Source organism: Phalacrocorax aristotelis, chromosome 10 (genome assembly GCF_949628215.1).
Source record: "Phalacrocorax aristotelis chromosome 10, bGulAri2.1, whole genome shotgun sequence".
Lineage (NCBI taxonomy): Eukaryota > Metazoa > Chordata > Aves > Suliformes > Phalacrocoracidae > Phalacrocorax > Phalacrocorax aristotelis.
In genome coordinates, this window is record NC_134285.1 from 10,914,565 (window position 1) to 10,935,626 (window position 21,062).

The 21,062-nt window shown below is 42.1% G+C and overlaps 2 protein-coding genes across 13 annotated transcripts in view; both read left to right on the forward strand.

Moving 5' to 3' along the window:
- Nucleotides 1-3,526: 3,526 nt before the first annotated feature.
- CEP20 (centrosomal protein 20) lies at nt 3,527-9,518 on the forward strand. Of its 8 annotated transcripts, none has more exons than XR_012662489.1 (6): nt 3,527-3,627; nt 4,134-4,331; nt 4,481-4,554; nt 5,501-5,585; nt 6,420-6,553; nt 9,069-9,518. XR_012662489.1 is itself a non-coding variant. In XM_075105191.1 (5 exons), exons 1-5 carry the CDS (start codon nt 3,600-3,602, stop codon nt 9,143-9,145), a joined length of 522 nt encoding a protein of 173 aa, XP_074961292.1. In that variant the 5' UTR covers nt 3,527-3,599; the 3' UTR covers nt 9,146-9,518. The 8 variants fall into 8 exon arrangements, 5 of the variants coding, with proteins under 5 accessions (XP_074961292.1, XP_074961291.1, XP_074961289.1 ...); XR_012662488.1 differs by having other exon boundaries at nt 3,528-3,623; nt 6,417-6,553; XR_012662487.1 differs by having other exon boundaries at nt 3,528-3,623.
- Nucleotides 9,519-15,192: 5,674 nt separating this feature from the next.
- MYH11 (myosin heavy chain 11) overlaps nt 15,193-21,062 on the forward strand; it is a 62,172-nt gene continuing 56,302 nt past the window's right edge. For 3 of the 5 annotated variants that reach the window (XM_075105197.1, XM_075105193.1, XM_075105195.1), the window contains exon 1: nt 15,261-15,349. The gene's annotated coding sequence lies outside the window, so the exon portion shown is untranslated. Of the gene's footprint in view, nt 15,350-21,062 lie in introns of all 5 variants that reach the window. The other 2 variants (XM_075105196.1, XM_075105194.1) reach the window with 2 other exon arrangements.

Consider the following 21,062-nt stretch of genomic DNA (forward strand, 5'->3'; position numbering starts at 1 on the left):
CGTAACCGGTGCGGAAGCATTGCCCTCCCCGGCGCGCCTCCGCCGCGCCGCCCTGCCCGCGGCAGCCGGCCCCAGCAGCCTTCCGGGTCCCGCACCGCTGGCTATGGACCGCACCTGTCACACCGGAGCTAACGGCGGGCATCACGGCATCCCCCGCCCCGTGACGGTGGTCCGGCCGCTGGGCACAGGGGCCGCACGCAGCCCCGCGGAGAGGCAGCGCAGTGCCCTGCCGGCACCCTGGCCCCGCGGGACAAAGCCACGGTGAAAGCCTGGACACGCCTTCAGATATTTGCCTTTTCAACGTGAAGCAGTTAAGCTGTTTTCAGAGCCTTGAACTAGTGCAAGTTGACTGGCATGAGCTGAACAAAAATAACCTCATCCACAACCAGATTTGCACCAAAATATGTACTGGTTGAAATAACTGCACAGCCCCTGCGGTTGTACTTGGTTGCATCTCCTGTACATGCTTCACATCCTATTTAAAATGCATCAGTTAAACCCCCAGAGAGCACCAATGCTCAGCTGACTCTACCATACTAGGGCAGACTAGCTGGAGTACGGATGGCACATATGTAGGGATGGCACCATATGCTGCAGGAAGGATCTGGTGGTTACATACTACCATACAGTAACATCTGAAATCTTTAATCACATAAGTTACATAAAGAACCTCAATTTAAAAGGTTCTTTTGCATCGAGAGCAATTACAGTAACAGATGAAATTGTTAGAAGAGAGACAGGTCTCATTTCACTAATGTGTAACTAAAAAAGCAAGTGTCACACATATGAAAAACGTTATCATATTGCTTCTTTACTCACCTGCACACCTCCGCTGCAGTCCCACAGCTGTGCTGGTGGCCAGATGTGGCCAGAGTGCCCATCCAACTGCAGCGTGTCTGCTCTGCCCCCCCCGGCGCTCTCACTCCCAGGGTGTCAGGAGAATTCAGCCCATACGTGGTCACGTATGCCTTGATGAACTGACCAGAATAATCACATAAAGATGAAACCAAACAAAGAGGGTGTTGAAAGCTATACAGGTTTGTGTCAGTTTAACCCGTACCTCAGTTCATACCATGCTAAAATCTTCACGGTATTGCAAGAGAACAGCTAAACGTTGAAGCCCTGATCCCCTTATTTTTATTAAGAATATTTCTGTCCCATTTCATGCACTTTCTACGTTCATCTTTAAAATCATAATACATTAGTGGGTTATTTTTTGATGTCTCAGTGCTCACGACAACTCCGGTTGAAAAAGTTACATCACAGTCTCCAACATCTGTTATCCAACTGCCCCTCAGCTGTACAGAAAGCTTTGTTCCTCCTGGCTGCTCTGCAGCGCAAATAAATTATAATAGTTCTGACAATTAAAACAAGCTATCCCGTAGTTAAGCTGGAAGAGCTCTTCTTTTTGAATAGCACTATTAATAAGATAGTAAACCAGAAAAAATGCTAAATAGATAATACAACCTCTAACAGCTTACACTTACACACATATTCAGTGTGCAATAATAGTATATAAACTTACAGTTGAAATGATACAGCACAAAATTATTTAGGATATAGAGATCATATACAGGGATTGTTCAAAACAAGAAGGCAGTAAATAAGCATGAAGTGAGGAGGGTCAAGAAAAATAAATTTTTACCTACGTGTTTTTCTCCAGATACTATTGTATGCTAAAAGACTAATAGAACTTAAGTTACACTTTCAGGATTCAAACTTTCCAATTACTTCAATATAAGAATTTTTTTTCAGCCTCAAACTGTCCATGTACCAACGTGTGGTCATGCACCAGGTAAAGGATCTTTCTCATCAAATAAAGACCTGCACCTCAGATTAGTTCCCTTCCAATTAATTCCACCTCCTTCCCTTAGAAACCCTAAGCAACAGCAACAACAACAAAGATGTAAACCAAAGTGCAGTCAAAATGCAGAGTAAATAACTGATGTGAGAGGAAGCAGAGGACTTCAGAAGCAAAATGGAACAGACTCAAAATATTTGTTGTGGGGGAGAAAAACCAGAACTGACACAAGCCCAAGCCTGCAAAGAGATACAGAACCAAGATCTCAGAGTACCAGAAAGTCACTGAATGTGGATTTCACAAGCCATTTTTATAACAGCATATTTTAAAACACAAATTAATATATAAAATAGAAACTCCAGTATTATTTAAAAAGGCATTTCCTCACAATAGGAAAAAAAAAACCAAACAAATTCTATTTTGGACTCTGAACTTTGTTTTGTGGGATACAAATTAAAGCTGCATAGGAAATACAAGGTGGAAAACAGCAACAACTTATCAAATGGACATTAGGTGTAATAGAACAGTGACCCACAACATCATGGAGAAACTAGGAAGGATGCAGAGAAAAATGTTTTGGCTGTGGAAACGCCATTCATGTTAAAGGTAAGCGGTCATTCATCACCAGACTTGCACTAGGGATCTGGGCAACAGAATAGACAGAGGCACGCACTGCTGCTGACTCACCGAAAGGTACTGCTATATTAACGGAACAGATTAACGTCACCATTACTGCTACAGACCTTTTTTTCCTGAATTTTAGTTATTGCCCCTTGCCAGAGATTCTTTGGAAGCTGACAAATATTTACTGTGAGAGGAAATGTAAAAAAAAAGAAAAAAAAAAGACCAACAAAAAACTCCCACCCCCACACTTCAAGGCTGTAAGTGGTGTATTGCTTAAGAAGACTCACATTTTCCTTCAAGCCCAAGCAGGCTGCTCCTTCTCGAACATGACAAATCCAGTTTGTTCACCCACACTGCCTGCACTTCCTTTGGGAAACACTTAATACATTCACAAAATAAACACTGCCGACTCATCCCAGCAACAGAAGCACACACATGCCTCCAGACACACCAGGGATCCTCACAGACGTGCAAAACACCCAGTGTACGGTTACATTTTGGCAAGTCCTTTAAATTAAAAGCTCATCTTTGGGGAGTCCTTTTAATTAACAATTCATCTTTCAGGGACTCACCACAAAACTCCTCCGCTACACATCAGGGAGAAACTCTCACTCATTCTCCATGGTTCCTTTTTCCATTTTTTTCTCCCTACACCCCCTACAACTTTTGAAATTACTGAGGGGAAAAAGTACAGCAACCCTGAAACGCCATCTGTTCTCTGTCCCCGTCGTCCGTCCCCCCCCGACCCCAGCCGACAACACTGAACTGCGGGCAGGCGCGATCAGGATACCGAACGGTAAGTCCATATACACCGCATAGCACCGATAACTATTTTATCGCGGCATGACCTTGCCAGCGGACGCCCTGGCAGCGTTGGGATCGCCCTGGGGCCGAGGGACCGCGGCGAACGGCGACTGCCTGCCCTCACATCCCCTCCAGCCCCACCTCAGGGAGAGCATGGCAGCCCCCACCCCCCCGAGCCGCCGAGGGCGCGCTGTCCCCCGGCTCGAACCGTAAGCACGGCCCGCCGGCGCTGTCCAATTGGCTGGCGCTAGCCGAGAGGCGGGACAGGCAGGAGCCCACTCCCGTCTCCCTGCCCTGCGCATGCGCAGTGGCCGCCTGCGGCTGCCGCCGAGGTGTACCTCATCCGGGTCCTTGGCGCGGCGGTTGGCCCATGGCGACGGTGGCGGAGCTGAAAGCAGGTGGCGGGGGCTGTGGGGTGCCCGGGCGGGAGAGGAGGGGATCTCCGCTGGCCGCGGAGGCACCTTGGACCGCCAAAGGGGCGGACAGCCGGGCTTTCCTCATACACCCGGCGGCCGGTTGGGTGCCGTAGTTGCCACAGGGGCCGCCGCCTCCTCACAGCGCCCGTTGGGCCGCCGCAGGGAGAAACGTCCCTAAGCCTCCACAGCAACACTGTGCCCTCCTCCATTTGTCTTGTGTCGTTTTCACGCGTTAAAAACATATTGGTCCAGTAACATCCCACTTCTGAAATTGCTAGGACGTAGTTTACTACTAAAAATATATAATTTTGATTTCTTTGAAGGCTTAGTTTTTATCTGTGACGTTCCTACTGTTATTACCTACTGGCATATGCACGGATGCAGATATCTTTATTTCATTGCGAATATGCCAAAATTATGTTTATATTGTGGATTATAAACTCTGCTTTAATACATTTGGCTTTATATTAACCTTTTTATGGTAATAGTTTTAAAGGACACATTGGAAAAAAGAGGTGCTCTTGGACAAATAAAAGCAAGGATCAGAGCTGAAGTTTTTAATGCACTGGATGACCAAAGTGAACCACGACCACCACTGTCTCATGAAAATCTCTTAATCAATGAACTAATTCGTGAATATCTGGAATATAACAAGTATAAATATGCATCATCTGTTTTAACTGCAGGTACTGGGGCTGAATTTTTGTTGTCATCATTGTATTAATAGACACTGGTTGAATAATTTCACCAATACTATGAAATTAATAAGTGGAACCAAGCTGCACAATCTTGTCTTCCCTTGGAAATACATAAGATATTAACACTCTTTCCACAGCTTTACTTGCAGCATTAAATCAAATCATACCGTTAGTTTTCAAGAAATCTTACCCTTTGCTCCTTATCCTTGAGGTAAGTGCTTTGACACAGCAATTGATGCATGAGCAAGAAATCTTGCTAACAGCCTACAAAGTTGAAATACCTTTCTTGAAATATCTGCTTTTGCTCTGGAAAATGGCTAACAATATTTTTAAAATATATATCACCTTTTCTTAATTGGCATTTGGATAAAAAATAGAAATCATACAAATGAACAACATTTCCTAGACGAACAATGTAAACTAAAGTAATATATACATAAAGTAGTTGATAGTCTGAATTACAGCAATTCTGGCAATTCATGCATATAAGCTGTCTCAGAAACGTGGTTAGATGTCCTCAGCTTAAATAACAAAACAGAATATGAGGAAGGTCCATATTTTTTAACAACTGCAGGTGACTATTACTGTTACTGTCTGTGCTAAAATACCAGTATTTGAGAGGCAGTTAGACTACGTCATCTAAATGGTAGCTGTAATTTGTATGGTACAGCATTTACTTATTTTTGCAGCTGTTGCTAACTTGTATTTGAAATTTGAAGTTCTGTAGTTGCACTTGAATACAGAAATTATATTTGCTCTTTTACAATTTTATATTTCATTCTTAAAATTACAGTCACAAAGGTTCGTCCTGAGGGAATGGAGACAGTGTGTGTAGTAGTTAATGTACGGAATCTATTTGGTAACAGTACTTCTTTAGAGAGAGAGTTGTTTGCATGATTAATTTATATTGTAAGACTTTAATATTTTTCTTAGGTTGCATCAGAGATAAGATAAAAATTGTAATATGCTGTCATAAATTATGTGAATATGAAGCACTAATGTTTAAGCGAGTTCCCTGCAATTACAATGTCCTGTTAGATATTAATAGTCTAAAAGGGAGGTGTGTGCTCTTATTCTTTTTTGAAGCAGTCTTTAAAAGTTAATGGGTGATATTTTTCTTAACAGTCTTAAGAATTTTGGGGAAATCTCTTTTCCAGAATCTGGCCAGCCTGAAGTGCCCTTGGATAGACAGTTTCTTGCCAAAGAGCTGAACATAGTGGAAGACGCAAATGGAAAATCAGTGTAAGGAGTGATTTTTGGAATGCACAGTATATTCTGTTCTGCATATAATTTTGTCTTTAGTGTTGTTATAAATCACATATAAGTATTCCCGCCAATTGAAATGTGACTAGACCACAGGGCTGCTCTGACATACTGGATTCAAACTCCCAATGTCAAACATGGGGCCATTTTCAAACACACTCAGAAGTACCATTTAATTCTGCCAACTCTCAGCGTTCTCCAGATAGTGTACTTGCATACCAAAACACAAGTCTCTTACACAGTCTCCCCTACAGTCAGAAGCAGAAAACAGATATGCTCTTTGCATATCAGTGAGGTGCTTTGTAGAGCAATGAAAAGGTTATTGTACTCTGAGATTAGGTAGAAATTCACAGTGCTGCAATACAACTGCATTAATGACCTAGGTTACTGAAGCAGGTTTAAACACATTCAGCGTTCTCTGTAGCTTATGCTGTCAGAATCTGTCACGTGCTCAGGAAGAATCAAGTTGGGGATGTGCAGCCTGCCAGAGTCTGAGCCTTCCTACCGCGCAAGTTAGAATGTGGATCTCTGCTAAGCATGTGCTAAGCATGCTCCAGTTCTTTACCTATGAGGGATCTGGAGCCTAGCTGAGAGTATCTCTCAGTGCAAGCTTTTTAGGAGAATGTTGGTGTTCAGGGTGGGCTTAGGTCTGTGCTTATTTATATAATGGCATAAAGTATTTTAAATAATTATTCTAAAGACATCTGTACATACTCTAGAAGGAAACTTAAGGTCTCAGAAGTTCTGAAGGAAGGGTGTTTTTTTAATGCTCAGTATTTCATAGGCTGCTTTTGTCATTTCTCTCTTAAGCAGACCTCTCCTATATGGAATTGTCTCTCATTTCTTACATGGTGGTAAAGAAGGAAGTACCCAGAATACCCTTGCAAAAGTGCTGCATTATCCAAAGCAGAACCTTGGCAAACCACCTGCAGAGAGAAATCAAAAAGGTGGGTGTGCATATGGGGTCATTTTTTCAGAAGTTCTATTTGTGATTAGATTTTTCTATGCTATTCTAATTAGTTTTGCTGCTCTGCAGTTACTGGTAAAGACCAGAAAATACCAATATCCCAATTCTCAGTATCAGAAATGTCACACACCAAATTGCTTTACCGTTTTCATAGAAGTTAAACTGGCCAAGCCGTACTCCCTTACACTATTACAAATCTGGAATGGGTCAGCTAGAGACAGCCTTTTACATTGGCAATTCGATACAAGAATTTAACCTAAATTCTCAGTAAAGTATGTTAAATAGTGGGTGTATCTCTTTGTTTCTCATCTGGTCTAACTTACCTAATTTCTCCAGAAAGTTCTTAACTGTTTGTCATGGTTTAGCCCAAGTCAGCAGCCAAGGACCACACAGCTGCTCACTCACTCCCCCCTGGTGGGACGGGGAAGAGAATTGGAAGAGTAAAAGTGAGGCAACTCATGGTTTGAGATAAAGACAGTTTAATAGGTAAAGCAGAAGCCACGCACGGAAGCAAAGCAAAACAAGGAATTCATTCACCACCTCCCATGGGCAGGCAGGTGTTCAGCCGTCCCCAGAAAAGCAGGGCTCCATCACGCGTAACAGTTACTTGGGAAGACAAATGCCATCACTTCAAATATCCTCCCCTTCCTTCTTCTTCCCCCAGCTTTATATACTGAGCATGACATCATATGGTATGGAATATCTCGTTGGTCAGTTTGGGTCAGCTGTACTGGCTGTGCCCCCTCCCAGTTTCTTGTGCACCTGACAGAGCACAGAGAGCTGAAAAAGTCCTTGACCAGTGTAAGTGCTACTTAGCAACAACTAAAACATCTCCACATTATCACCGCTGTTTCCAGCAAAAATCCAAAACATAGCCCCATACTAGCTACTACAAAGAAATTTAACTCTAGCCCAGCTGAAACCAGGACACTGTTTATGTGTCAGTTTTATATGTGGGCATAAACCTTTTCTGAGGACATATTTCACATCCCATTGGCTGCAGAACCTTAAGCTCCAAGTTCATTGCTCTGTAGTAGAACACTGCTAGATCTCATTTTCCCCTTCTGGTCTGCTTTTTGACTGGTTACAATTCATATTGCCTAAGCTACAGAATGAAAGCAATCATTGGTCCAGTTTTTTCCTTCAAAGAGTCTGCTTGGCATATTACTTCACTTTCTACTGTGAGAATTTCTCACAGGGGGAAGAGGAGGGGCAGGGACTGATCTCTCTGGCAACCAGTGATAGGACCCGAGGGAATGGCAGGAAGACACGCCAGGGCAGGTTTAGCTTGGATATTAGGAAGAGGTTCTTCACCCAGAGGGTGGTGGAACACTGGAACAGGCTCCCCAGGGAGGCAGTCACGGCTCCAAGCCTGACGATATTCAAGAAGCGCTTGGACAATGCCCTCAGACACATGGTGTGGATTTTGGGGTTGTCCTGTGCAGGGACAGGAGTTGGACTCGATGACCCTTGTGGGTCCCTTCCAACTCAGAACATTCTATGATTCCATTAATTTAGTATTATTGTGTTAGTACTATATATCTTTTGTATCAAAATATTTGAGAAATATGAGGCCTGAAAGATTGACATCTAAAAAGTGTGAAAAAAGTACTAAACACCATCTCTTAGCAGATAATTCATTGAGACAGTGTTGTTTCCCTTCTGCCAGAAGAGGGGGCTGAAGAAAGAAAATTTCAATACCAAAACTGCTGTAAATGATCTGTTAGAAAATAATTATTCCTATCAGAAATTTCTCCATGTTTAAAAACAAATCCAGTGTATAAAAGAATTGTTTTTAGAGTATAACTTTATACCTCAGTTCTGAAATTGATCCTGTGCGGGGTCATCTTGCCCTGTTGACTCCAATATAATTTCACGTGGGGATTTAATTGTTTAGAGTTAGTTACACATCTCAGGATTAAGCATTACAGCGTAACTCACGACAGCACATTGCTCTTTGAACTAAATATAACAGTTTTAAAGCTTTTAACCTTTAAGTATAGTCTGAAATTACTTTCTGCATGTGTTTGTGGAATACGTCAGTGGAGACCTAAAGGCAGTAGGTTTAAAATACTAATTATCTAGCTATTTTAATTAGGCTGCATCTTAAGATAATGAAGTCAATTCATAAACTCAAACATCCAAGTCTCATATTTTAACATCCAACTTGCTTTTCATATTAGAAATTTATCTTGCTTATTTAGTTGAGTGAGTATTCCAGTAAACTGGTATACAGGCTGGGAATCCTGGTAAAACATGTGCAATCTGGTGTTCCTGTTAGTTCATTCACTATCGCTGAGTTGAAGTTGTCTGAAATCTAATCTTTATTAATGCAAAGCTCTGATCTCATACCGTTGCATGGAAAAATATATTAGTAAAATTGCCTGAGTTTCCTACAGTGATATTCTGTATCAAAGTTGATAATAGTAGAAAATAACACTTATACCTTTGGATCTCCAGATCTGTGAGAATGTTTGTCTATGTTTCATTTTCAGATAGAATTCCAGAACCAGGAAGGATGGCTGGCATAAGCATCGAAGAGCCCCTTGTTTTACAAAGTATAAACAGATGATATCTGTCATATGCTAATTTCTCATGTGAAGTTCTGTAAGAGTTAATTTAGGAAATCCTTCTTTGCATAAATTTCCCCAGTATGTCCAGTGGGACCATTTCAGCTTGTTAGAGGTACCCCTGGGAGGGGATGACAGGGTCATACTGTCCATGAAAAAAAAATGTTAGCAAAGGCTGTCTTCCTCCCCGGCTGACAGAAGGAAAGTTGTACATGAAGCCAGGTTAGTGAAGCCTGTGTCTAGAACTAGGCCTAACAACACTGTTTTTACTTCATAAAATTTATCAGATAACTTATAATTTCTGCACTTTCCTTTCCTTATTATGTCTTTGTGCGTCTTTGCTGTGTTTCTGAATAAAATTTTTCATTTTTGTTCTGTGTGGTATTTTGGCCATATTCAAATTAAGCATTTTAATAATTCTTTAAAAAGAAGCTGCTACTTTCAGAGGAGTATGGGAAAATACACTTTAAGAGAAGATGGAAGTGCTTTAGAGAAATAGTTGTTTTTAATTCTCCGGAAATGAGGACTATATTTATCTCCATGCCAGCAAACAAATGACGGTAAGTCTTTTCCATCTGGAGTTGCTATAAATTGTATGGTGTAACACCGAGTATAGGGGAGGGGAGGAACTTCCTTGTTTTCTCCTCAAACCACATGAAACTCCAAGTCAGGCAAAGCTAAAAATAAAGTTGAGCATAGATTACTGATTCCCAGAACTTTTTTTAGCCAAGGTATTTACATGTTTTGAAATGGTAATGTATCTTAAAAGCCAAACTTACAGGGATCCATCAGAAAATAACAGGTTAGCTTTTTTCTTTACTCATTCTAACAATGTAGAGATATTACTATTTCTAGTGGTACTGAGAAGAGTTCTGTGTAAATAAGTTTTTAGGGTTGTGTTCTTGAAATTCTTAATTAGTACAGAAATGGTACAGTAAGCGAGGGGGAAAAAAGAGAACATGTGAGTTGCAGACTGCAAAGTTTTGCCTTTACCTTGACTTGACCCCCGTAGTATTACAGATATTTTTTTTATTTTGATAAGCAGCCTAGATTCTACTCTAATGTGAAGTTGCTGAAAGGGGAGGTTATGTATATTTTAAGCCTCCGCAATGATCTCGTCCCCTTCGTGTGACTGGCAACACTGCCAGCTCCCCATGTGCTGATTTCTAAGTATCTCAGGACTGTTACCAAGAGGAGAGGACACGTGTTTGTGAATATACCTTGAATAAATCCATCTTTAAGTCTTCTGTTGCTTTGCATCAGAGTTGACCATTGGGTCAAGCAATAAGGAATTTATCTCCGTATGCCCTCACTGTTTGCTCAGGGATAACACCACCATCAGGTTCAACTACATGGCTGAGGAGCCATCTGTAAAAATTACCACCATGGTATTCTGCCTCGTTACTAGGCTCTTTCCTGCCACATTGATGCAAATATTCACAATCATTAATCTCACTTTTAATTTCTCTGTCTAAAAATACAGCAGAAAAATGGTCTTCTAAGCCGTTACTTGCAAATTACCTTCATTTTGGAATGAGTTCAAAGTGCCTCCATGGAAAGTTGCAAAAATGAACTTTTGAACAATGCGGCTGTGATTGCTCTGGCCACAGAAACCCCTACATTTTTTACTTCGTTTTTTCAGAGGTTAAATGCTAGACCCAGTGGATCAAGTTGTTGTGTATATTTGGAATCTGAATTGTCTTTTCAAAGGCATAGAAAAAGGCTCTGGGAAACGCAGAAGCTCTAACCTTCTGTGCTGTGCAAAGCTTCCAGCGTAACCAAAGCCGTTGTGTCTATTTTCTGTCTTCCCACTGTAGAGCATACAGAAGCTGCCCAGGTGCCACGGAGCTCCCTGGGAAATGAATTTTTAGCCATAGACATTAAATACAATTTTTGTTCTGTTTGTAGAAGGCAAAGGGATGTTTGGTACTTGCCCTTTCCCAAGCACACAGCTCAGCAGGCTCATAGTCTCCACAGCCACGAAAGCAGAGGCTGTGGTGTCCTTCACTGAGCTTTGAGGTGAAGGTGCATATCTGAAATCAGAGAAGAAATCCATTTAAGATGGAGGGAATCTCAGGACTAGTGTCTTTGGGGATTGCAGCTTCAGCTCATTATCAGTATCCTGCACTGGATTGCTGGGTGGGAACTGGCCCGTTCGCTCTCGGTGCAACGTGCATTTCATCTAATTCTCTAATACCCTCACATTACAGGCTTGGGGTTTTGGAACAATCTCTTTTTTCAAAGTATAGTCATTGTACAAGCAAATTAAAATAAAGAGTATTTCTAGAGATATTTATTTGTACAACAAAGCTTTGAAATATGTCTATGAAAATATACCGGTCTAATCACATTATTAGCGGTCTAGCATTTATCCTGACAGGACATGAAATAGGACCTTCTTTCGAGATGCAGACATCTAGTGAATCCTACGAATGTCAGGCTGCCTTACTTGTTAACAGATGAAGAGGAATTGCAAAGTCTGTACAATATGGCTGCACTTTCCAAAAGAATCATTCCTTAAAAAGTTTAATCCAAGCAAGGTCAGTATCTAGATGAAAATAATTCACAATCCTAGAGTTACAGGTTCAGGTTTTAGATTATATTGCCACCTAGGTGAGCATACACAAAAATTACTTTCTCACCATTTAAGAAGCACCGTCTAGCTTAATTTCAGACTGTGATGTCTTGCAATAACTGCCCTTATTCTTTCTACTGACATCAGAAAATGAAAAAAAGATGAACATGTAGAAGTTTGGGGGGTTTAATGAGCAAAATGCATTCCTGAATTTTATTGGAGCTAGAACACTGTAACTGAGACTGTTACAGAGGAAATTATGTTAAAAGAGGCTGTTCTTTGTCTAAGTGTGATATCACGAGTGAAGGTGACAAGGAGCCAGTGAAGTTTGGTGTGGATATCAGATCTGGAAAGCACTTTGGAAGAACTTAACCCACAAGTTTAAAAAGCAAAAAAAACCCCAAACAAACAAACAAAAAAACCCACTTTAAAACCAAATTTTTGCTTTCCCCTAGAATCAGAGGAAACTACGTTTATAGACCCCACAGCATCAGTGCTGTTTCAGACGTATTTGTTTCTGTTATGCACAGGGGAAATTTTTTCTAAGCTTTATCAACACACTCCAAGCAGTCAGTTACGCTTTCCTTCCTGAGCGCCCTTTGTATCAAGCCAAATCTCGGTGTTAGTTGATCAGTTTGCCGGAGGAGTGATTATCGTTGGGAGATTATGTTTAGGAAAAGAAACCCCAAAACACTTGTTCATGCTTGTAAAGACATCCTTTCAATAGCAGTCCAGCTGATTCAGAATTGACCTGTGTGCTCCACACACTTGACCCGCAGCCAGCATTAAACACAAAGCTTAACATTAGGCAGTCAGTAACTATTCTACTTTGTCAGACTGCTCTCATGATTAATTGTTCTAGTTTGGATGCAGACCGTCCCTCCTGTGCAAAAGCACAGCTCAACACAGGTAGTAACCCTACCAGTACACTTGTCAGTTCCCATTACATGTCAGCTTAGAGAAACATGGTTGGTAAACCTAGGTAAAAACATCTTTAAACAAAAAAAAAGAACCTGCTTACCTGACACACACTATTTAACTAACTAACATTACAATGGAGGGAAAAAAATAAAGCACAGATGGTGTTCAGGTTATACCATGTAAGGGAGCTGAAAGTTCATTTCTTTCCCTCTCAAGCCCTCTTCCATTTTGGGGGTTGTTCGTTTGGTTTTTTTTGTCAAGTATAATATTTACGGTGCAAATTCAGCAAGGAGGTATTTTAAGGGCATGCTGCTCAACGATATTTTCTAGAAAAGTAATTAGAACAAATAAACGGGGGTTTAAATAGAGCTTATTTGTTGTCATAAAGGCATTGTCCACTGGGAATCCACAGCTTTGAGGCAACTTTGGTTTAAAAAAAAAAAAATACCACGACATCTAGGAAAGTCCAACCAGGCTGTTATATTAGTATGTTCTTATGTTAACTTTTAAGTGAAGGTTGGAAGCCATGCTGACAATTATCAGCTCCTACCCCACATGGCTCAAGAGTGCAACTGTTTCAGTCTCAGCAGTAATATTTTTCAGACTTTCCAGCTCCATATAATGTCACATCGTATATCACCCTCCATTACTGCCTCTGTTAAACACGCTACTCAGGCAGCAAGCTTGCATGTGCACACGCAGTGGTTTGCAAACCAGCTGGAATAATTTCCACTCCTTTTTAAGCTACTATTAAAGTGTGCCTGGTTTTGTGAAACAGTGTTTAAAAGGAACGTCTTAGGATAACTTCGATGAAAGTTAAAATTATCATACTTTTAAGAGGATCCCCTTGCATTTCATTATTTTATATTCATTATATTGCTATCTAAAAGCTAAGTTTGTAACCAAGAAACTGGGGAGGGGAGGGATAGAGAGTAAACTACCCAGTGAGGAACTTTCTGCTAACAAGGGCAAGTTTCTTGGATTTACGTCCTGGTGATCATTTCCCCTAGCTTTGCTCCAACACAGTCACACATGCACAAGCCTGATATGACACTGCTGCCTTTCAGCTCCTGGGAAGGCTTTGCATGGCTGCATGGCAGCCCTGCACCTTGCGAGGCAGTGGACACCGACCCTTTAACTGGAAGGACAGGCTGCAACTGCTGGGACTGTGTGACTCTGTTGACAAATCTGGTCTTCTCCAGCTAAGGCCTGAACAAGAGTCTATATCTGATGTTTCTGAAATGTTGCAGGGAAGAAACCCTGATGCTCTTTCCCTCTCTCCTCTTTGCCCAAATTTGTTCACTGCTAGCCAGAATTAGAAGAAGCAGCTACAGGTCTGTCATACCTGCAAGTGCCGGTACTTTGACCGAGTGACAGCAGACATTTTCAGCCCAGCCTCCCCTCATAGGTTTTTTTTTTCAGCATGCCAAGACCAATATGAGCCTTATCCCTCTTCCCCAAGAGAGTTTATTTTCCAGAGAAGACAGGACTGTTGATGTCAAAAGAAATTATTTCACCCAGGACTGCTCTGATCCTTTGGGTATACACCATATTTAGTCTGTTGCTGAGAGGGGGTTGTTTCGGTATTTTGTATTTGGCACATTGATGGGAATTCCTAGAGGATCCTAGCTTTCCCTTTTTGGGATGTCTCCATCCACAGGTCTTACTGCACAAGGCTTTTGGCTACTAGTGGGGAAGGAGGGGGTACAGCTGGGGACTGAAGGTTTGGGGGGAGTAAGGGAAGTTTGACGAGGACCAGATCACTCCCTAACCCCTGCAGGTCTGGCTCCCAGCGCCCTGCCCTCCTCTCCCCCCGCAGTGTATGGTGCCTGCCGCCTGTACTTTCCACTGCATCCCAGGGACTGTTCCCCCTCAACTATTTATCACTTATCTTCTTCCTTTTATGGACAGAGGGAGGTATTTCTGATATATGAAGAAGTATTTACAGTCCTTTCTCAGGAACTGAGCTGTGCACCAGATTGCAAGAGAAACTGTGGCAAACCCACTGGGGAGGTGGGAAATGACCCTCTTGCTCCCCAGGGGCAAAGGAGGCCTAAATCAGCCCCAGGCTCCAGATGTCGCATAAGCACACAGGGACCCAGAGCAACCTCCACCCACACACCCCTGCTGTGTTAGGAGTAACCCTCCTCTCCCAAGCAACCCCTGAACTCAGGGACTTATCTTAGCTCCAAGAAAATGCAGTGATGGTGGGTGGGAAACCTCCTGTGCCACGAGGGACCATGATCTGCCCTTTGTCTTTCTAGACAGGGGGCCATGAGGGGTGAGGATGCTGCCAGGCAGGAAGGAGTTAAATGTCCATTTGCTTGGCCAAACAGTTTCATCCTCAGAAAAAGCAAAGCCTCCGAACTTGTGAGTTAGGGGCACCCATTTCAAGTTAGGGGCATCCCTTTCATGCCTTTCCAAAGCCAGAACCACCCTGCTTCCCTAAAGAGTGGCTCAGGGCAGGGGCAGCAGCCCAGGGCTAGGCCCTGCTGGGAGTGAGATCCTTGGCTCAGGCTGTCTTTTTTAACCCAGGTACCAAGAGGATTTTCCAGCAGGATGTGGTTTCCAGGGCCCCTCCCCATTGACAAGATTCTCCTCCTCTATATAGGGAGGCTGCAAAGGCAGTGAGGACTTGGACTGTCCCGGCTGGTGGCTGTACAGGTTCCCGACTCTCCAATTCACTCTCTGCTCCCCTAACTGGACACCTGTAAGTACCGCAGGGGCTGGAGATCCCTGCTGGGGCTGGGGCTGGGGGCTGGCAGCGCTTTAGGATGGAGCAGTTTGGCAAGATAACTATTTTGCTACTTTGCAAACACATTCAGTGAATTAACCTGCGGATAGCATACGAATTAGAAATAGGAACAGACCTATCAGACACACTCAAATGGTTTATCCCAATTTCTGTTACTGATGGAGTTCTGTTTAAAATGCTTTAAAGACCATGCACATTTGAAAGCATGCACAGATGTTCTACCCTGTTCTTCTAACTTTTAATAGCATTTCTAACGCTGCTATTGCCAAATCGAGCCTTGAAGAGACTGGCTGCAGAGCACGAGTTGCTTTCCAAGCCCACAAGGTGTGCCGGTACACTGCCGGGTGGTGGCAGGCACCTGCTGCAATTAAGCATCACATGTGCATTCAGTAAAGAAACTTCATAGCCTGAGCGGCTGATCTCCAACTATGTCTATTTTTTTCAGTTCTAATAAAAGAACTTAGTGCACTTCCCATGCTGTTTAAAGAAAGTATACGCAAATAAAGACTTTCCAGTCACTTGTATTTTAAACAGGAAAAATGCCTAAATATTAGAAGACAAAGGGAAACGTTTTTACAGAAATGCTTTGGCATTACATATGTGTGTTTTTAATATGGTAAGAATAAAGTTTAAGTGAAACTAATCTGATAATTCACTGAACTACACTAATCTGAGTCATTTCAAATGTGACATGTTTTTTTTTTTTGAAAGGGAAAATAAAACAACAAACTTTCAACTTTAACAAAATATTGTGAGTAAATTAAGATGACAGTAGATGGCAGTATAGAAAGCAGCTTCAGAGCCATCCCAGTTCACTTGCTTTTTTCCTGCACACATATATGGATGTATGCGCATGCATGTGTGCATGCTCACATATATAGATGTTGAGATGTATGTGAGAGGCATTATATTACTTCATAATTATGCACACTCATAAGATATTTTAAATAAGGGAAATCAGAAGGTTTGTCATTATTATCCAATACATACATCTCAATAAAATATTTCATAAAATGCACTTGTTTAAGAACAAGCCCATCTCTTCCACTCAAAGCTTTGCAGCTTGCAATAAGATGCTGTGCACGGACTGACTTGCTGAACTCCCGAAGTTCACGGTTCCCTCCAGCCACTAACAGGAGGCTAAAACAATGAACCCCAGAGAGCAAAGCTCTCTATTAAGTAGTCACTTTAGTACATGATACTCCTCTGGCTGTATTCACTTAGATGTAAACAATGATTTTTATTATCTCATTTGCAATTGACACGCTAGTCCCTAAAAGGTATTTGTTTTGAATTCGTTATCATTACAATTTTGTGTAACAGCTAGTATTGAGAAGAACATCGCCATATATGGTAGCACGCATAGATGTATGCAGAGGATCCCAACCCTTTATAATTCACTGAGACTTATTAGTTGCAAATCTGTTGGCTTTTAAGTATGTTAATTTTAGAAGCCAAGAGCTGGAGATAGCTTTCCAGCTTGTGCAAAGTCCAGTTAAAATATAGATAATTTATGAATTGATGAACATGCAGATTCTGATTCACTTAATAGAATGACATTTGGTGGTATTTCAAATAGCTGATATTTTCCAGATAAAGGGAATCTATCCCCATGTGATGCAATTCAAGTCTTTTTTCCATCTTTTCTAATTTTTACGGTTTATAACATAGGTAATAACCTGGGGCAATTTCTTTGGAGTATTAAAAGAGCTATCAGGTGTTCAATCAGAATTATATAGTAACTTGCATTAACAGAAGCAAGAAGACCTGATAGGAGACGAAGGTACTTACAGACAATTTGATAAAAGTGCAAGTACAATACTTTTAAAAACACCCAGCCCTGTGAAATTACTGAAAGTGTTCTTTCTTAAAATGCAGGGTGTTTTCCTTTCCATGGTTGAACAACCATAAACTAGTACTGATGACACCTCCATATTCAGATGAAAATGCCTGTGATGAGAGTAAGCATTTGAGGGGTGGGCCTGGCAGCCAGTGGGGAGGGGTGAAAGGCCAGGCAGGATTGATAGCAGTGCTTGTGACAAAGCTAACTGTGCTAGGGAACCAGTTCCCAAACAAAGATCACAATATTAGGATTCACCCCTAGATTTTTTTTTTTTATTTATTTATTTTTTTCAAGCAATGCTCAGTTGGGGAATTCAGTTAAGTACTGGAAAAGTAAAACATAAGCAACCTGGAAAGAACATAGTCAATAACTACTGTAGCCCAAGAAACACAGTTTGAGTCAAGCAGCACGTTACTGCTACACTCTTCCATCGGAAAACACTTACGGGAACAGGTCTTGGTTTCTGAAAATACTTCACACACTTGGTTATATGCTCCTCTGTTCTAATAATTACTCCCTGTACAGCTGTGATAAGCTTTTATACCAACATGCACATTGTGCAGGGGAAGGGAGAAATGTCCTTTATGTTCTCATTAGGGGAAAAGCAGTCCCTCTGAGCTCTGACCCAGGAGGCAATTCTGCTTGGCTAATAACCTTTTAATTAAAAGTGCACTTCCTGGAGATATTTATACTTTGTCCTTAGAATAATATACTCAGGATTAACTGATTATAAAGACAGCATTCAACTTCTGTCACTGACATGATAAGGGAAAAGACAGGGAAGTTCAGCCAGATATATCTGCAGTGGGACAGCAGAAGGAGGAATAGAAAGTAAGCTGTAACAGTATGCATGCCCATGTGTATGTGCACATTGGGTTTAGACAAGTATAACAGATGGATCCAGTTGGGTGTAATGTGGCACCTTTCTAATGCAAGAAACTTAATATCAGTAGTGTTTTTGTGATTGCTTTTCCTCCCTCTTCCTCCTCCCTTCCTCACCTCTGAGTACAAAAATATTTACTCTTGTACATGGTTTGGGTGATCATCTGCCTAAAAGAAGGGATGAGAACCTCTTACCACCTCTTGCACAGCCTCTGTCTCTCAGCTACCCCTACAGAAGAAGTCCAGGAACTGGTGAGCGGTCAAATTTTGCCTTCTCAGGGAATGTTCTCAATAGGCAGTAATGAATCTTACCCCTTGGCCCATTTCCTCAGTATCAATCATATGCCAGACCAGGGCAGTTCAGTCTTGATCAGAGATGGACCAGAAGGTTTACTGCCGATTATTAATCAGAAAGCTTCAGCATCTCATTATTTCAGTGCACAGCACATCACTAGGACAAATCTAGCTGAGTTTGTGGAGCTCATCTTTTACCCCTTCCATTCAGAAATTTTTCTTTAATATTAATATGCATTAATATTCATTAAGTCACGCTTCATAACCACATTTCCTTTTTTACTACAGTGGTACTCAGCTGCTACTCAAACTTTATCCTTAGGTTCCAGAGGACCAGCCATGAAAAGTTCTTTTTACGCATATCCATGTTTTCACCTCATTGTGTTTCCACAGGAGTTCCAAGATCCAGCTAGGACTATCTATTCCCAATTTCTTGTAGGGGGTCTATTCTTACCACATTTAAACTAGTCAAACATAGCACTTAGATCTAGAGGATAAAAACTTGTATTTCCAAGCTCTGCAGTTTCTGCCATCTCTTATACCTTCCAACCTCATTTAACTTTCAAAAAGACTGAATTTAAATAACAAAGTGCAGAAAGCTTTACAGGCAGGAAGACGTAAAAGAAAGTAGTAGAGTACAGAGAGACCAGCTCTCTGTTTCATGCTGTAATCTGTGGAAGATGTTTTTGACTTAGCATGTAACAAGGAAAGGAACTTTCCCTTGGTCCTTGGGCAACAAAACAGCTAAGAACTTTTGGGTCATCCCACTGGTGACATGCTTTGTAGCAGCCAAAAGTTTTATCTTTGGTTGGGTTTTGAGATGGATGGTTAGGATGATTTGGCAGTTTGATTTCCACCATCACCATTTGTGGGCAGCCTCATAGCAGCAGGATTTGACCCTGTGAAGCTCAGCTCTGCAGTTCAGTCTGATTTTTGGTGTTTCTGATGACAACAACAAATTCCTGTTGATTTGAATGTGCTGTCACTTGGCACTTAGCCTTTCTAATGCTTCAGGATGACCATCTAGCCCTCTCTTCTGGGCCTAGGATGGACCAAAACCCTCCCACTCCATTGCTGCAGCAGTTCCTCCCACACTGCTGGGGCGGTGGGGTGGAGAATGTGCCTTACCCATTGCTACTGCAGTGGGACAAGAGAGGCCACAACAGGCTCCTGGAGCTGCAGCCCTGGCAATAGGGCAGTGCTCCCTTTGTTCCCCTGTCCAGCCAGGCTCAGCCTGTGGCCGCCAGCTGGAAAGCTCAGCTGGAGAGAATACCATCTCCATTATTGGAACTGTGCAGCTCTACCAGCCTTCTTGGCAATGAGGGAACATTTTCTGCCCTAATCCACACAGAGGTCAAATAGTTTCCTCTCACAGCTCTCTTCCAAGAATCCCCTGGGAGCAAAGGAAGGGCCACATCCTACAGAGCTCTCTCGCAGAGACTTGATGGCATTGAATACTGTGCGTGAACCAGCAGTGATGCACAGAGCCCAAGCTGTTAGGGACTCCCATTCACTCACACGACCACGTATATTGTGTGTGCGTGGATGACCTGGGTGAATCTTCCTGTTGAGGTTTTCCAGGCAAGGCTGGTGGCTCTAGAACAAGCACATTTAGAGGAAAGCTGTTGTTTTTTTCAGATGAGAGAATTTTCAATGGAGTTTAAGGAGCTGGGGCATCTAATTTCCACTGAATTTTAGTGATACATCATCTAACCCTCCTACTCACCTCTAAAATCCTAGTTTCAGTTTTAGCTTTATGTCACATTCTGCATGATCCATGCTTTGCTCTCATACCCCTCACACAGTCTGGCCTTGCAAAAAAAAAAAAAAAAACCAAAAAACCCAAAAACCACACACACCACATGGATTTGTGGGAAGGCTTCAGGAACAAATATCTGATACTCCCAGAGTACAGGGTGTCCATTTGGCTACATACCATAGAGCTTGGTCTTTACAAATATCATTCTGCTTATGGGTTCATTGCAGTCATCTTTAGCAGTCAGTCCTCCTAACTCCCTCAAGATTCATTTTTGTTTGAATGCTGTAAATATTAAATGCATTCTCAATAAGGAAGTGAAACAGCCTCTGTCTCCTGGGGATGTTTTTCTTGGGCACATACTCTTCCCTGCTCTCAACTGTAGCTCCTTCCCAGCTCCCCTCTCTGCTCCACTGCATGGAAGGTTTCCTGATTAGCACCACTCTTCTCCTTCCCTGTAGCAAACCACAAGCAGTCCTCTGTTTACTCCTTTCCTCATTTAGACGTGTATCCCATAGAATAGAGCAGAACACTGATAAGAGCTCCAGCATTATCAGCAAAGCTCTTGCAGCTACATCCTAACCTCCAATGGCCAGAGAAGGAAAGAAGCTGCCTCCTCCCTACCAGACATGATGCAAAGCAGCCAAAACCCTCCCATTGGTCTCACCTACAAAGCAGGTACATCCAGCTGCTTTATCCAAGTGCAACTGCACAATGCAGTTTTATCCATGTGCAGCTGCATGGCACAGATGCATCATCCTTTCAATTCAAGCACCACAGTTCAGAGTATCTAATAGCTGATGCAATTTCCAGGCTTGTTTTATTTCTTCTCTCTCATGTGGTAGATATTTATTCTTCATAAATGATCAGCTCCCACTCTCTGAACCATGGAA